This window comes from Coccidioides posadasii, chromosome 2, assembly GCF_018416015.2.
Source record: "Coccidioides posadasii str. Silveira chromosome 2, complete sequence".
Lineage (NCBI taxonomy): Eukaryota > Fungi > Ascomycota > Eurotiomycetes > Onygenales > Onygenaceae > Coccidioides > Coccidioides posadasii.
In genome coordinates this window covers 5,729,728-5,745,876 of record NC_089408.1, presented here as the reverse complement: position 1 = coordinate 5,745,876, position 16,149 = coordinate 5,729,728, and the positions used below count along the sequence as shown (strand labels likewise).

The following is a 16,149-nucleotide window of genomic DNA, read 5'->3' as shown; positions in this document are numbered from 1 at the left end:
ATTTCCACCCTTATTGTCTGTTTCTACTCATTGCGGAACCTGCCGCGGTGAAGAACGATTTCAGAACAGAGTTCCTTGCACCCTGCCACAAGGCATATCAACGTGGCCATCGTAGTCACCACTTGTATGTACACCGTAGTGGGTTAAAAATTCGGATTCGCCTTGCGCTGAGGCCGCTTGATAGCACTGTGATTCGCGAGTGGCCGGGGTAGGGCGATTAGTTAGTGAGTTAATGCCAAGTTGATATCGACCAGAAAGTCTTTGACGAAACCTATCTCCGAATTCAACCCTCGAGAAGCTCCGAGCCTCAACTCTCTTTTTGCACTCTCTCGACGGAAAATCCAAAGGCTGACACCTGAGGAGTGCAAATTCGTGCTCACTGGGGCTCCGGGTGGTGAGGACTAAAAGCATGCAGCTCTAGAGCCAACGGCGTCTACCGACTTCCCTCCATCCGCCGTCTTTGTCGTTTAATTCCATTCCACCAGCACTCGCGTCTCCCTGTCGACTCTCTTTGACCACTCTCTTCCACCGCCCTTTTCCCTCCTTATGATGCTCCAACCTCCAACGTCTCCCCCAGCTACCGGCGCTACCCGTCACTATCGTCATTCGCTTCTCCTTATTGAAAATGGCCTCGGATCTCGATCGAAGCCTTTGCCGGCTGCAGATAAGAGACTCCAGTGAGTCAGGCTCTTGTATCTCGGTAGCATACTCGACCGGAGAGTTCGGAGATGAAATGTCCTCGATTCATCATGATCGTCCGCTTTCCACGCTCGAACGCGTCTTTTCCACCCACACACCCATCTTCGAGTCCTTCCTCCTCCAAGCCCCTACCGACACCATATTCCGCCTCTATCATACCTGCAACTACCTGAGGATATTCCTAAGATCGTACCCCACGGCATGGCAATATCTCTCATTCCGTCTGCTCATGCCGTCGGCCACCCAGGTTCGCCCCATTACTGCTGGAACAGATGGCCAAGCCGTACAGCGACAATCGAGACCATATGCCCTCGATCAGTTGCTTTCTCACGTCGTCATACCATTTAGCCCGTCACTGAAGAGCCTGGATTTAGATAATACCGCCGTGTCCGGTCAGAATCTCATCTCAACGGTCCTCAATGCAAGAAGGGACACCCTCGAACACCTTTCCGTTCGGGGTTGCAAGAATGTTTCCCTGAAATATCATATTATCCCGTATCTCACCATGTATGGGCTGCAGTATGACGCAGATATGAAATCAAGATCAAGTTCATCTCCAAAGGTTAAGCATCTTGCACTTAAAAGTCTCTATACTTACCGCTGCAGACACCATCGACGCCGACCCTATCTCACTTCGTCGCTGCTTCGGAGAGATTCAGATTCTGAGCCTACGCACGAGCTTGTCAATCTGTGTCACAAACTCGGAATCTGGACGGACACAGCGTGGTGCACTACTCCAGCCGGTCGTTGTTTCCGGAGAAGAGGGTACGTCTCGATCCGCGTGTCTCAAGGGACTCCTGAAGTGTGGGTCGTGTTCGACAGGCTTTGGAGGTCCAAGAACTGGATAGGGTCCGTTTCTGATGCTGGAGAACCCCCCAAGCGTGATGGAAAATTATGGGAACATGACGAAACAGGATGCTATGGAGAGGCCCTTGGGACTCGCGACGGACGTTCTCACGGCGAGGGAAAGACGGTGCCGGCACATCTACGAAGGAGCCACAGGAAGTTTGTCGAAAACATAAAATGTGATTCATGCCTTGAGGAGATACATGAGCGATGTGAGCAGTGCAGCGTGTTGATGCACTGCGTGGGCTGCCGAAAAACACTCTGTTACAGTTGTGCGTACAACACTCCATATCTAAAAGAGCCAGGAGCAGAAGGGGATGGCCCCCAACCCAGCTTCTGGTGGGCTCCTGGTGCTACTACGTCCCCATGCTCCATGCAAGAACCTTCCGACTCCCAGAACAACGCGAACGCTCCCAATAATAACAACCCCCAAAACGGTGGTCCGGTCCCGATAACATATCCTTCACTTAAATTCCGGTGGTGTTGTACCGAGCCTACGTTTACAGGTGGTGGTGGAATTAGCATTGGACAGGGAAGTCGGGATGTTGATCGAATGCGAGCAGCTCCTCTCCCAAAAGCTCAAGGGTGGGAAGATCCCGAATACTCTTCGAATGAATGGAGTAAAACATTCCCTACATATGCCTACGGCGACCCGTCAAGGCCCGACTATACTCTCGCAGAGGGACATGTGGAAATGATGCGATGGCTACTTGGACCACCAAATCATCAGGCTTCGCAGTGTCCTCGGAATCTGTGTCAGGAATGCTACGAATCTCCACAGTGGAAAGTCCATTGCAAGGCATGTTCTAGGCCTTTGTGCATGGAGCATGACTTACGCGGACTGCGTCTTCGCATTTGTGGCTATCGGGACCTCTTCATGGAGAAGATTGCCATTGATTATTCACCAGCTGCGAATGCCGCACTCGCGCAGGGGTCAGAAAGACCACCAGTTCCACGTCCGTCTTCTGTTCCTGATCTAGCTGCGAACAGCTTAACGCAGACCAACAACAACCCCACGAACACCGAGCCAACCTCTAGCCAACCGAGGTCCAGTCCCCAGGCTAACGGCGCCACTGAGGATAAGCGCCCTCGAAACTCGGCCACAAGCTCCAACAATCATACTCGTGCCTCCTCCCCAGCATCTGCGTTCTGTGAATCGCCCGTAAGGATCGAGAAATGGCAGGGATGCCAGTCCTTTTTTTGCCCGGAGTACCGTGCTGCAGGTGATAAACGACAACGCTGTACTAGCGTGCTAAATGAATGCACTTCTTGCTCAGTTCATGTATGTCAGGACTGTGTCCGTGCCAATCCACCCTGCACCTGTTCCTTTTGCATGAATAAATATCTCTGTCCAAATTGCTATCTTGTCGTCGTCCGAAATGGAACCTGCCGTCGACTCGAGGAAGAAAGAGCCAAATATTTGCAAAGGCAACGAGCTGGTCTGGAAATGCTCGATGTTGCGCTAGAGCGTCATATCGCAAACGAAGTTGCTGGATTCGCCGGCCAATTCTTCGGTGGACTATCAACGAGCAGCAGTCAAGCTGGATTCGACCACATTGAGCATAGTGGCCAGTTTGATATTCATACAGCACCGTTCTTGGACCAGTACGATGGCGTTCCCCAGGACGATCTTCAGGCACAGGAGTACGATTTTCCATTCACTCATGCTCCGCCTCTTCATCCATATGATGATGAGGAAATTGAGCAAGCAGAGAGTGGGTCAGAACGGACAGACCTTGTTCCTGGGGGTGTTTCTTGAGTGATTTCTTTCCTCTCCTTTTTTTCTCCTCTTTACCTTATAATGATACAGTGATGAGAATTTTTTGCTTCGCCTCAGATCATCTCTTCTAATCCCGACAGGCTACTATTTATAACCCTTTGCCCTAACGATCATGTTTCTTCTCCGATTTAGCTTAAACCCCCGCTTGCCTCTGTCAAACCTCTATAATCGGTTTTTCCTTGCATGACCAACATTTTCTAAACCGGTTGGCGTTATAAAACCGTTTTCATTTGTTTTCATTTTTTTTTTTTTTTTTTTTTTTTTTCCCTCTTGATCCTGGAGGCGCTCAGAATGTTCAAAGTGGTTGAAATTGCCTTAAATTGCTTTCTTTTTTTAAATTTTTTTTAAACCTAAGGGCAAAGCTAGTATGCAAGGAAAAATCTGTTTTGTTTTGGTCACATTGGGAGGGGGCATATAGCGGGCTCGGTGTAATATCTCTGGGCATTTTCTCGCCTTTCGAAGCTACCCTACTTTCTTCATGCTACTTATGGTTCTATGTCTGCTCCTTGAAGAATAAGTTTCATCCTTGGTTTGCTGATGTTTCTGCATGAGGCATTTTATATCCCAGTTAGCTTTTTCGGTAGGGTAGTAACGTGTTGCTGGTCAGATTCTTTACATAAGGGGTTAATATTAATGCAAAGCTTCAATTTAATTTTTATCTCTGTGTCTATTTTAGAAACAAGATTGTTATTGTCCAATAACATTCTAAAACCAACACTGTTCGCATTATTTTAATTGTCTAAAATCAATCCAGGTGTCCTTTCAAAGCCAGACCTAACATTTGCTGCATCAGTGTGTAACACGACCGAGAGATGGATCAACATTTTTGGATGCTTGGCATGGAGACAACTTGAATATACCGTTTCACACAAAGGTATATCTTCATTAAATTTTATGTATGTACTTAATTTTCTGTACATACACATATTTACTCTGAATATCCTCCTAGGAAAATATGTAGCAAATGCACAAACATAATTGAGGGGCAGATACTGGATATAATTAGTGAATCACAAGGAGGTTGGCACCAAGTCTTCAAAGTGCACGATATATGAGATATCGTGGGTTAAACACCAATGTTCCGCCAAGATGTGAGCATATGAACTCAGATTTAAACACAAGCTGATGTATCTGATAAGACGATTTGGCCTGCATCATAAGCTGTAGTTCGGACGAAGTAGCACACGAGAGGCCATTTTTAGTTCATGTTGGCAAAATGATAATGGACACTTCTGTTCTATCTGGAGAATAGGAACCGACATCATCGAACGGCCCTTTGAGATCGGGTCTATGGCCTCGAATATGCTGGTGGAAATGGCAAATCACTTTGTGGTCCACGGCTACGTTGGAGGTCGACGGATGTCCGCGGCGATCCCTGACCATCATAGCTCCGACGTAATGCTGGTCGTGGCTGTGTTATTGGCAGTGGCATATCACTGCCCTGCACCATGCTTGCAACGCTGGGAGAAGTAGATAACGAAATAGATCGTCGTGAAGGTGCCCATGATGAATTTGAAGAGTAAGGTGGAGGGGGTGTTTCAGTCGTGGCGGTCGAGGTATTGCCAAAGCTACTGGGCACGGAAAACGTGGACGAGGCATCCGACGAATGGTCGTTTGCATTGTTCGCTCGTGCCTGGTTCACTTCGAGATCCAATGGTGTCTTCTCGTCAGGCGGGTACTGGGAACTTCGCCTGTCGGTCCAGGATTGGACCTGCTCGAAAGTAGGAAGTTTCTCGTCGTGGTTAACGTCAACAGGACGAGGCGTGTATCTCGGCAATGGCACGAAGAAGTTATAGTGATTTTCCGTGTCCACGCCCGCATCCACGTCGACGAAAAATCCGTTACGGCTGCGGCGAGTGGGATCCACAGTCACTTGAGAAATGGGGGGCGATTGGTATCGAACCTGAGTTTGGGGTGGCGCGTGGCAGGGCTTATTCTGATGCCTATTTCTAGGAACGCAACAAAATATCCGGACAATGCAGGACATCTTGTTTGTTCCAGGCGTTGGTCTTCTGAAATCGACTGTATTTTGCAAACAACTCGATTTCAAAGAAAAAGATATCTTAGACAAAGAACGTTTTGTTTCCGTTATACGCGAATCGGAATGTGAGTGGTTGCTTAACGTGGGCAGATTGCAGCCATTCATGAATGTGCTAGAGGTGGCATTGCCAATATTTTCCTGACAATCGAGGCATAGTTCGCAGGGTCAGCAACTGCAACGTTATAAAGGATAAATATGGAATCGAGAAACAACTCTCTCTCGGGGAGAGGGACCAGAGTTGCAGGAGGGAGTGAACGAAGAAGCCAGATACCCCGTGTTGAAGGCTCTCAACTCGGCAGCGGGCGGGAGGCATCAGATTGCGGCTGAGTTCCATGGGGCCGGCCGGTACTGCGGAGTATGCCCTGGGAGTCCCGCCCACAATCGGCCGCTATTATTGGCACAAAAAAGCCGTATTTTGCGGCCCGCTACCATGTTGTCGTCATCCAATCAGTGCAACAAACGGCCGAGGCTGCCTGTTGGTCACGTGAAGATTGTTTTGGGCGATAAGGAACAATGTTGCTCCGATATCCGATATCAGTGTAATTTTACCGTCATCCCCATTACCGCCGTAACTTTCGCATTGTCCGCTGACTTTTTCGTTGACGGCGACGATGCAAATATAACGTTGACTACGGAGTATACCTCAGAGATACCTCGAGCTGAGTGAACCTTTCTTCGCGAGGGTGTGTCTTCTGTAGGATTGGTGCTGAGAAGCGGTCCTAACCACCCAACTTCCCTTTCCATCTTCGTGAAAGAACCCCGCCCCCTCCTAGCTCTGTCTGGTGAAAAGAAACCCAAAAATCTACCATTCAGATGTCACCTCTACCCCTCGAGGGCTTTGACGACTACGCGACTGTAGCCCAGCTAGTTCAGCCCCCTCAAGTACCTCGCCATCGCTCCCACGACCCCTCCAATAACCAGAAGCGGTCAGATCCCTTCCAATTCGGTTCCCGATACCTCGAAGAAGGCGACGATGTATTTGAATTCAATGCCTGGGACCACGTTGAAACTGATGAAGATTACAAGCAATATGCTCAGCTGCAGATAGCTAAGCAGCGAGAATCGCCAGTATCAGATTTCAACCGTCAACGGTTCAACTCCGACCCGGCAAAGTGGTGGGATCTATTTTACAAGAACAATACAGGCAATTTCTTCAAAAACCGAAAATGGTTGCAGCAAGAATTCCCGGTGTTGGCAGAGGTTACAAAGGCCGACGCGGGGCCGAAGTTGGTGTTGGAAGTCGGCGCGGGGGCCGGAAACACTGCGTTTCCGATTCTGGCGAATAATTCCAATGAACAGTTGAAAGTACACGCTTGCGACTATTCGAAGAAGGCGATTGAGGTGATAAGAGAGAATGAGAAATACGACGAGAGGTATATCAGGGCCGATGTGTGGGATGTTACGGCTGAGGGTGAAAGTTCACTCCCACCGGGGCTTGGCGAGGAGTCTGTTGACGTGGTCGTCATGGTGTTTATATTCTCTGCTCTGGCACCTGAACAATGGGAACGAGCCGTGTCAAATATCTATCGTGTCTTGAAGCCAGGGGGGCAGATATTATTCAGGGACTACGGCCGGGGTGACCTGGCGCAAGTGAGGTTCAAAAAGGAGAGGTACATGGCGGAAAATTTCTACGTCAGGGGTGACGGGACCAGGGTTTATTTTTTCGACAGAGATGAACTCGCTCATATTTGGGGTGAATGGTGTCCACAAGGGGGATTGCCAAAAAACGAATTAGCTACAGCGGAGTCTGAAATAAATGAGGGTGCGGAAAGCGCAGGATTTGAAGTGCTTGACCTTGCAGTGGACCGAAGGCTGATTGTCAACCGCAAAAGAAAGCTAAAGATGTATCGCTGTTGGATACAGGGCCGATTCCGCAAAATAGAGCTTACATCGACTGGTGAATCTAATGGAAATCAAGCTGGACAACTTGAAAATTGAGATGGTTCGCAAAAAAGGCAGTGATTTGAAATAGTTCTTCAGGATGTGGCACCGCTTTTTGAATATACTATGGATGCCCGAATGCATGCATGCCATGCATAGCCCAAAAATCGCCGCAAAATGTGATCAATATCTGCCACTGAGGGAGCAAGCCAGCTACGTTGGCGGGGGGCCCACCTCTTCGACACCTCATTGTCTGGTGTCGCAAATCCGGAGGCGAAATTTGAACCCGCGTGGGATGAACACATTGAGGTCGCTCTGATTGGTCATTTCGAGGATATTGTGATGACGGGATAGAATACGGAGTACCTTGCAATAGATCTCAGATAGAATCTAGAGAATATAGGGGCCAAGCCATTTCACGGCGATGGTGAACTTGACGAGGTATATGTGGGAATTTTATCACTTGGACAAAAATATCTTTTAATTTTGTCTTTATCTAACAGTTTCATTTCACCATCACCAATTCCTCATATAACTAATTTGAATGGGTAATATTACAAAAGACAACATGTCAAATCACCGAATCGCTCAAAAGCATAGACTGAAGGCTTCTAATTAACGTGTCAAGTATATATTGACAACAAGGCATCATGACCAAGGCTTGTTGAACTGAATAAAGCTATTCTTGATACTCATTTCGGGTGTATGAGGGTACCAGGAGTAGAGAGACCAAGAAATGTCACATTTCAACAGGGAACTCTGAAACATTCATTGTGCGGTCGTTATTATATGTGTATAGTCTATTCTAATAAGCCAAACCAGGGCATTCACCCTGAGCACGAACAAAAGCACCCGCAAAAAGATCTTGCATCGCATGGTAGTGGAATAGGATCCCACCCAACACAGCGATGTGCCAAATGTTATGGCTACCCCCAAAGTAATCAAAGAAGCCAGGGCGCCAACGCTCGGGCACCTGGGAAGCGTATATACAAGCACCGGTCAGGTACACCAGGAGGCTCTTCATGATAGGGGCGTAAAAATAGAGAGACCATGCCAGTCCTCGGGTGAGACTCAGTTGAACGATTGGCGCAAACCCGGTGAGAGCAAGAGTCACGTAGAAAGCAACACGTGCCCAGGCCATATCAGCACGGTTGAAGGTGGGATGCCAGGGAAGGATGATGCCAGCGATGCCTAGGGAAGAGGTCATGAGTATGTAAATCCAGCGAGACAAGGCTTCACAGTAGAAGGCGGTATATTCAGTGGTAACGATAGAGGCAGCGACCAGAAAGGATATTCCGGTGTAGTCCACACAGGCGAATCGTTCCATCAGGGATTGCGATGCAATGCCATTCATTGTGTGCCATACTGTGCTGCAAACAAGGCATTTGCAGGCGGCTATGAAGAATATAGCAGCGATAGCGACGTCGGCTTTGGTGCTCAGGGAGAAGTTCGGGCTCAGAGGGTAGAAGTAAAGTGCCACAGCTAGAACTATGATTAGGCCAATCAGATGCGACCAAATGTTCACGAGCTCATTCGAAAAGGTGAAAACCGAAGTCACGCATTCAATCTTGGATGTGGTGAATCGATAACCGTCCAGGATGTGCGGGTTCACTCTCCATGGGTGGGGGAGATCGGCGTACGTGATGAGGCGCTTTTCTTGAGCTAACTGGATCGCGCGATCGATGCTTTCCCGGAGTGCAACTTGGGCATGACGTGCACGTTCCATGCCCTCGTCAAGGACAACCCGCGCATGGTGTAAACCCGAATCCACTGCCCGCCAGCCCTCGTCGATGGCAACGTATATACCTCTGTCTTTGACGGCATGAACACTCGCTTCCAGTTCCGATAAGAAGCTCTCCATCAGCCGCATACTAGCCTGAGCTTTTTGCTCCAACGTCTCTTTGGTTGCGAGAGCATGGTTATACTGTTCCTCCATAGTTTCCACCACAATTCTTGCACGGCGCTTCCCTCCACCCATCAGTTCGCCAGATGCATGGCTGCATTTGTCTCGGACCGCCTGCAAAGCGGCGTACGCTCTCTTCAAGCCAGAATCAATATCTACCACGTGGGACTGTCTGTAATCTTCCAGCCATTGTAGCCGCCGTTCCAAGTCAGCAAGAAATAATTCGACCTAGTAAAACGTGTTAACTCATGGTTCTAGAAGAACAAATCCACTGCTACGTAAAGTACCGACCCTAAGAAATATAGCATCGGCATCATAATCGCAGGAAAGCCGGCGAGAGGAATGAAACGAATGTCTGCGTCTCCGATTACGGAGGATTTCCGTTGGAGAAAAGAATCCTGATGTCGCGCCTGTGTCCTCTCGATCCGCATGGGATTCCACCGTCATGGAAGGACTAGAACAAGCCATTCTGTCGATTTGGAAGGTTTGAGCAGCGACGGGATTCAACGGGCGCTTCCGGACCCCAGAACCCTAGCGGCTGCGTTTTCAAGCCTGGCTCACGAAAATTGACCACGACAGAGACAGCAGACGTTCAGATATAGGGAAATTGGCAGCAATCATATGAAAAGTCGGGGCGCAGGCAGTTAACTTGAGAACAAATAGGAATGAGCAAGGATATTTCAACGCCACGTCAACCCTCCCGGCGCATATGGGAAGAGGCTAGAGGGCAATATCCTACGCTACGCAGGACAAAGATGAAGGATGGCTGGTTCAAGAGAATATATCCGGCAAAACAAGTGGGGGTTCGGAGTTGAGAGAAATTTGCAACTAGTAAAGCACGGCGACCACGACGATCGGATCCTCAGCCGCTTGGCGTCGATGAAGGAGCAAAAGGAAATATGGACACCATTCCTTTGATGAGCCCTTCCTTCAGCTCCCACCAACCCAACAAACGCTGATATCGATGCTTTTATCCATCCCGAACGCAGTGACACTCGATGATCCCATTATTATACGAGTTATATTACATAGAAGTAACGTCTTTGCCGTGTGGAACGGGCGGTATTTTTGGTAATACCGGCCGCCACATGCTGTGTTTGGGCAGCCACGATGCCAAGACCGCCAAGCACTTCCAGAATATTGGTTATGTAACGATTAACGGGTAAATATATCTCCATTCCGATAACGCTAGTCTAGAATGGGCCAGCTTCTCGTTGAGCCCAAGCGACGTCTGCGATTGAATGAGAGATCCTTAGGTATGCCGCTGATATACCCGCCCAGGCACACCGAATGTTGAGCAGATTCGCATCGTCACCTTCGATCTTTTAAAATGGCCGTCAACGATATTATCACCGATCCTTCGCTCCTTCCAGTCTTGAAAGCTAGCTCCGAGACCTTGACGCAGTGCCAGAACCTGCTTGGGTTGCTGGACCCAACCGCTCTCACCTCCCCTCTACCCCAAGAGACTGTCTTAAACATCTCAAAACAACAGAAGCTCGTGTTTTCATTGCTCTCGCAGCTCCGGGGACTGAACCGCGAAGCTATCCTTAATGTTCGAGCGACAAAGCAGGCCACTGCGGAAGCGCGCCAGGAGATTGACCGACTTCACCTCCACCTTCAGAATTTATACTACGAACAAAGACATCTCAGTGGAGAAATCGCCGCATGCGAGTCATACGAGTACGCTCCCTCGAATTTTGCTGCAGCGATATAGTTTCTAACATATGGTCCCCTGTAGCCACCCGTATACATCGCTGCCTCTAATCCCCGTTCAAGAGTTCCTTGCCATTTACCCCGAACATGCAAATTCCAACGATAATGAACTCATGATCGCGCGAATAAACCACGAACACGCTGAACGGGAAAAGCTGGAACAAGCCCGGCAGGAGCTGTTGAAGAGAAAGCAAGCCTTGATCGCTGAAAACAAGAAGAGGAAGGACGATCTGGCTAGTCTAGACTTAGACTTGGAGCGATTCATTGATGTGAGTAGCGTTCCCTTCAATGTCGGGATCACGTTTCTGGATTATCGGCTAACATATATGTCTCAGGCTGCCAAACCGATCCAGAAGCTTTTTGAGAAGGAGTATGCGGTGGCAAGCCGTAAAACAAGCGTCGATGAGAAGTGACGTTTCAATTGACGCATGCCGGTATCCATAAGTTTCTTCAAAGAAGGAGGTCTACAGACATATTCGGGCGTCGTGAGCTGGGGGGTTATTCGAAATCACAATTATGCCCTTCTTGAATCCTAGCCGTACATTCCGATACGTCGGACGGCACGCATTATCCATGAGTCTTCCCGACGGAGCGCCGACGAAGCCCCACGTGGTCAGCAGCCTTTGGTTGCACCTAATTCTAGTTTGGACGGTGCAAACCATCCGTTTCCGGAAGATAATCCAGGGAAAGGCCAATGCGCTGCAAGGATCAAGATTACAGCAGGGCTAAAGTGCGTCCATTTTCATATTTGGACTCAGCATCTCTAAAACTGTTCATGAAGGCAATGAGCTTGCTATATTGTAGCCCAAATATACACAGTTAGTGATATGCAATCCATTTCCTCCTGTAAATAGCTGTCCAATGCCAAGTAGCAATGCGGACAAATGCTCTATGTGCATCTTTCGTGACCTGTTCTGTAATTGTCCCATTTTGAGAATGCTTTTCCGACAACCCCTGAAGTTGCATTGAGGTGTTAATGGGGTTTGCCAAGCTAGCTTAACTAACAACTAGTTACCAAGATCGCGGCGACCGCGGGATCGCCAGATTATCAAGTCAACGCCGCACTTCAGCTCGAATCTGGCAAAACATGAGCTGATGATGTCGGATAATCATGGAGGTGCGAGGAAACTATCCTCCGCTGTTACTCCGACTGAACCTTCTCGAGCAACACATACCGCTGCCGTGATGGAGGAAAGCAAAGGGACAGCGAGTGCCCGGCGCACTCCGCCGCCAGAGAAACCGGAGTCAATCCGCGCCAGATCATTGGTGATAGCAGCGTTTTGGGCAGTGATAATATTTTTGGGACTTCCGATGTGGTGGACAACTACCTCCATATATAGAGCCCGGCTTCCGCTGGATGAAATGACCGACTGGGCTGCTGGGAAGGTAAGCATATCAACTCTGTCGCACCCTCAATAGCACCGAATGCGAGTTGACTTACTGGGCTGTAGTCATGCCGACCAGTGTTTCCACTTCAAATAGAGGTTCGAGCGCCTTCAATCCAGATCCAGGATGCGAGAAACCTAGTTCAGTCCACACAGCATGCACTTGACGACCTCAACGATTTCTCCGCACATCATCTTCGGCTTCAGCTTGTGGAAGGGCAGCAAACCTCCAGAAATCAATCTCCCGATATCGCGGATTACTACATGACCGTTAAAATCTTTCCGAATGCTGCTCTGACCGTGCGACTTCTTCCGCAAGATAATGCCACTGTAGCGACCTCTCGTTTGCATCAGTACTCCGAGCACCTGGACATATTTTATCCGCCCAGCCAGTTGACATCGCATTCCTCTCTCGCAGCATTTATCGCTGGTGAATTACAAAATCTGTTTAGCGAAGAGAAAGCCACGCTGCAATACATACTCTCCAAAAGCAATATGCTAGGTCCCACGCTCCAGCCCTCCATTACTGGCAGGCTATCTACACAGGGATTGCAGCCTTCGCACGGCAGTAGTAAAGAGCAAAGGAACCCTGTTATTAACCCGGTTGCTCCTGAATTGATGGAGTCGATTGCTCGCCGGATCGGTCGATCTTTCAAATACGCGGATACATACCATCTGAGCTTTTCGCTTTTCACTCCCGGTGCGGAGCCTTCTTCATGGGATATTGAACCAGCGTTACAAGAATACTTAATGCCACTACTCAAGACATTCGCCCCTATAAGCAACTTCTCAATTGATACCCAGGTGCAACCGTATGCCACGTTTTCGCCCACATTTACACCCCCCGAATACGACGAAATACGTGGAGCATGGACTCTTAAAAAGGAAGATTTAAGTGCCTTTATAAATGCCGCAGAATGGCCCCTCAGCCCTAGCATTGGCGGCGGTCCCACGATCAATTTCATCGTCTATGTTCCCTCACCTACCCAATCGCCGCTTCTGATCAAAGACAGCCTTGCAACGAGCTGGTTGATCCCCCAATGGGGTGGAGTCGTCATTCTCAACCCGCCTGTGTCCAACGCCGACGAATTACCGACAAACCCAGCCCATCTTACCAGACAAACCCTACACTCCGCCATATCCACATTCTCTCATCAACTTCTCTCTCTCCTAGGCGTTCCTTCTTCCCCGTCCCCTCTCCCCCTACGCCTCCAACACCTAACCCGAATGCACACGGCATCACTACTCCTCTCAGCATCATCGACGATGGGCTCTCTTGCCCGACTCACACGCTCACTCCCTTCAATTCCCATCCCCGCAACCGTTGCAACATCAGTCTCGCGCACCCTCTCACACCTCTCAGCCGCCTGTGACTTCCTGCGAGATGGACAATTCGCCCAGGCTCTCGCTTCAGCCCGTGTTGCCGAGAGCGAAGCGGAAAAGAGCTTTTTCGAGAAGAGCATGGTTGGACAGGTGTATTTCCCAGATGAACATAAAGTCGCGGTTTATTTGCCCCTCCTGGGACCAATCGGTGTTCCACTTGTATTGGCGCTGGTTAAAGAGATGAAAAGGCTAGTAGTAGCGTGGAAAGCTAGAAACCGGTAGAAAGGGATCCACAGTATTTTATGTGCATTTTGTGGGTTTAAGGTGGATATATCTATCTCGACGTTGACTTTTTTTTTTTTTCCCCCGTCCCTAATTGTTGCCAATACTGGCATCTCGGAGTTTCTTCTATCTTACAGAGGTCCAGCAGCGGATAACCTATAATAGGAATGCCTTCTCGACTGACCATATGGATTTCGCATGAAGGTTAGCTCTAGTAACCGGGTAGTTGTGCTTTACTCGCTCGGAGCGGCTGAGGGATTGATTTGACAACTTTTATATCAATGTATTAAAATAGTACTCTAAGCAAGCGTAAGAAGGGAATCGAATGGTATATCTACAGGAAACTCCCAGATAGCCAAAAACACCTTCCCATAAACTCCTTCAATGATACTTCATTCGCATAGGCTTCCTCCTCACCTTCCAGGTCTCAATGTGTTGTCAGCTTGGTATCTTCTTGTCGGCTGTCGCGGTGTCTCGCCAACCGGATAGAATGGACTTCCATGACCATTCTGAAAACCCACACTCTCCATCATCTGGCTAAAAGTGGTCGGTGGACGCGAATCTCTCGCATTGACATTTCGACTTGGCAGAGCCTGCCCTTCATTCAATCGAACGGGGCTGTATACACGTATACTCTCCATGCTTGGCTCTCGGCGCGGATAGATTTGGTTTGGTGGAGTGATTGGCATAGTCGAAGAGTCCGGGATAGTGATCGTTAATTTAGGAGCAAAAAAACTTCGCACCCGCGTACTCGCACGTTCTCTAACGGATCGAGAGTTTTCTCTTCTTTCTAAGCTTCCATGGTGACGAAGGAAGTCTGTTCGCACGGAATCTTGTGCGCTGGAGGGAATCGGGTCCGAGATGGAAAGGATCGCGCCGTCGTCCGACTTGTGATGAAAATGATTGATTTTGGTGGGAGAGGAGGAGCTTTTATTCCTGCGCCGTTTTTGCCAATAGCAAAATGCCATGCTTATCACGATGCCAGCCACTATTCCAGGAAAGAATCCCGCCGCAACTGCAACGCCAGGAATCGCTGGACAATCTTCAGATGTTGACTCGTTGAGGCTGGGAATTGGTAGAGGGGTGGCTGAAATGGTGGTAATTGCTGGAGGAGAAGTCGATGTTGGCTCGGGAGTCGTAATCGACGTAGAAGACGCGGTCTTTGAAGGAGTTGTATCAACTTTACAGCTTCCATTATCGCACACATATCCATGGGGACAGCATCCGCTCCCGCATTGCGAAAGAGGCTCCAGGAGCTTCGTGGTTTTGACCACACTGGAGGGGTCTTTGGACACATTCTGTCGTTGTATATCGCAGGTTATCGGCCTGATCGTCGTGCAGTCTCTCCCTTTGGGACAACAAACCAGAGTTGTTGAGTTATCTAGACTAAGGCAAGTCGAGGATCTCGGGCAGCAGAAATTGGACGGAAGCTTTTCGTCAGGACATCTAGATAAATTTGGCTCCGCACAAGATTCGGTATCTCGTGGCAAGATATCGAAGGCAAGACCTGATATAGACGCACAATGAGCGGTTATGAGAAGCGATTGAAGGGTGCATATGAGCATGAACTTTGATTGCCGCATTTCATGGGCTGAGGCTGAAGTAAAATATGGAAACGAGATACGGATAAAGCGGGAGGAGCAGATTATTTGTTCCTCAAGTCGAGGTCAACTCTCAAGACTCAATTGAATAAAACTAAGATGGCATGCTCTGTACTGTAAGGAGATGTCCTTCAGGTTGAACATATGATGTATGAAGAACGGAAAAACAAGCATTAACAATGGTCTGCGAGCTCAATTGCACAGAACTTCATTGTTAAGCAGAAAGCAAAAGCAACCTCGAGTAACGAGGGGGAGAAAGGAAGGTATTCAATATAAAGTGGATGGGACAACATCCATGACACAAGAGCTCGTCACTTCGAAGCTCCTTGCTGAAGGAAACATCGTCTGCAACCGCGAACAGGCTATTTCGGGCCATGGTGACGGAGACGGAGCGTGAGAGCCACTGAATCGTGAGTCTGAATCAAAAGCCAGACGCTAGGAACAGCCTAAAGAGTTTGACGGGGTTCGAGGGGACGGGCGGCTGTCGAGCGTGCAGCAGCGCCGGGTGGAATGGTTGGACTGCAGGCGACGGCGTTGTGTTTCCGCCGCGCTGCTAAATTGGGAAGCGTGTCAAGCGAGGGCGGCGGGTGTCAATCCACGCATGCTGATTGGCCAGAGCTTGAAACATTCAGGCTAGTCCTAGAGCGGCTAGTCAGGTCTTGGCATCGAAGAAATTCTCGGCCGCCCAAGAGCGT

The 16,149-nt window shown here is 49.0% G+C and overlaps 7 protein-coding genes across 7 annotated transcripts; 5 read left to right on the top strand and 2 right to left on the bottom strand.

The window, feature by feature from the left end:
- Window positions 1-625: 625 nt before the first annotated feature.
- On the top strand, window positions 626-3,462 carry D8B26_004303 (uncharacterized protein; the record flags this gene model as incomplete). Its single annotated transcript, XM_003065107.2, has 2 exons — window positions 626-3,293; window positions 3,458-3,462. 2 exons carry the CDS (start codon window positions 626-628, stop codon window positions 3,460-3,462), a joined length of 2,673 nt encoding a protein of 890 aa, XP_003065153.2.
- Window positions 3,463-4,337: 875 nt separating this feature from the next.
- Window positions 4,338-5,333, bottom strand: D8B26_004302 (uncharacterized protein). Its single transcript, XM_066124442.1, has one exon. The coding sequence runs from the start codon at window positions 5,310-5,312 to the stop codon at window positions 4,614-4,616; it is 699 nt and encodes a 232-aa protein (XP_065980523.1). The 5' UTR covers window positions 5,313-5,333; the 3' UTR covers window positions 4,338-4,613.
- Window positions 5,334-6,179: 846 nt separating this feature from the next.
- Window positions 6,180-7,304, top strand: D8B26_004301 (uncharacterized protein; the record flags this gene model as incomplete). Its single annotated transcript, XM_003065106.2, has 1 exon — window positions 6,180-7,304. One exon carries the CDS (start codon window positions 6,180-6,182, stop codon window positions 7,302-7,304), a length of 1,125 nt encoding a protein of 374 aa, XP_003065152.2.
- Window positions 7,305-7,998: 694 nt separating this feature from the next.
- Window positions 7,999-10,133, bottom strand: D8B26_004300 (uncharacterized protein). The gene is made up of 2 exons (XM_066124441.1): window positions 9,442-10,133; window positions 7,999-9,378 (listed from the first exon to the last, which is right to left on the bottom strand). The coding sequence occupies exons 1-2, from the start codon at window positions 9,616-9,618 to the stop codon at window positions 8,053-8,055; spliced, it is 1,503 nt and encodes a 500-aa protein (XP_065980522.1). The 5' UTR covers window positions 9,619-10,133; the 3' UTR covers window positions 7,999-8,052.
- Window positions 10,134-10,412: 279 nt separating this feature from the next.
- Window positions 10,413-11,710, top strand: D8B26_004299 (uncharacterized protein). Its single transcript, XM_003065104.2, has 3 exons — window positions 10,413-10,830; window positions 10,889-11,132; window positions 11,199-11,710. The coding sequence occupies exons 1-3, from the start codon at window positions 10,481-10,483 to the stop codon at window positions 11,274-11,276; spliced, it is 672 nt and encodes a 223-aa protein (XP_003065150.2). The 5' UTR covers window positions 10,413-10,480; the 3' UTR covers window positions 11,277-11,710.
- A 338-nt stretch (window positions 11,711-12,048) lies between these two features.
- GPI17 (GPI transamidase component) lies at window positions 12,049-13,940 on the top strand (the record flags this gene model as incomplete). Its single annotated transcript, XM_003065103.2, has 2 exons — window positions 12,049-12,249; window positions 12,315-13,940. The coding sequence occupies 2 exons, from the start codon at window positions 12,049-12,051 to the stop codon at window positions 13,851-13,853; spliced, it is 1,740 nt and encodes a 579-aa protein (XP_003065149.2). The 3' UTR covers window positions 13,854-13,940.
- Window positions 13,941-14,071: 131 nt separating this feature from the next.
- Window positions 14,072-15,380, top strand: D8B26_004297 (uncharacterized protein; the record flags this gene model as incomplete). The annotated part of the gene is made up of 1 exon (XM_003065102.2): window positions 14,072-15,380. The coding sequence occupies exon 1, from the start codon at window positions 14,820-14,822 to the stop codon at window positions 15,378-15,380; it is 561 nt and encodes a 186-aa protein (XP_003065148.2). The 5' UTR covers window positions 14,072-14,819.
- Between the last annotated feature and the right edge of the window lie 769 nt (window positions 15,381-16,149).

Coding starts and splice junctions, on each gene's coding strand:
- D8B26_004302 (XM_066124442.1), bottom strand. CDS start 5,312: ATGTCCTGCATTGTCCGGATATTTTGTTGCGTTCCTAGAAATAGGCAT.
- D8B26_004300 (XM_066124441.1), bottom strand. CDS start 9,618: ATGGCTTGTTCTAGTCCTTCCATGACGGTGGAATCCCATGCGGATCGA. Junction 9,379..9,441: donor CCGATGCTATATTTCTTAGG/GTCGGTACTTTA, acceptor ACGTTTTACTAG/GTCGAATTATTTCTTGCTGA.
- D8B26_004299 (XM_003065104.2), top strand. CDS start 10,481: ATGGCCGTCAACGATATTATCACCGATCCTTCGCTCCTTCCAGTCTTG. Junction 10,831..10,888: donor GCCGCATGCGAGTCATACGA/GTACGCTCCCTC, acceptor GGTCCCCTGTAG/CCACCCGTATACATCGCTGC. Junction 11,133..11,198: donor ACTTGGAGCGATTCATTGAT/GTGAGTAGCGTT, acceptor TATATGTCTCAG/GCTGCCAAACCGATCCAGAA.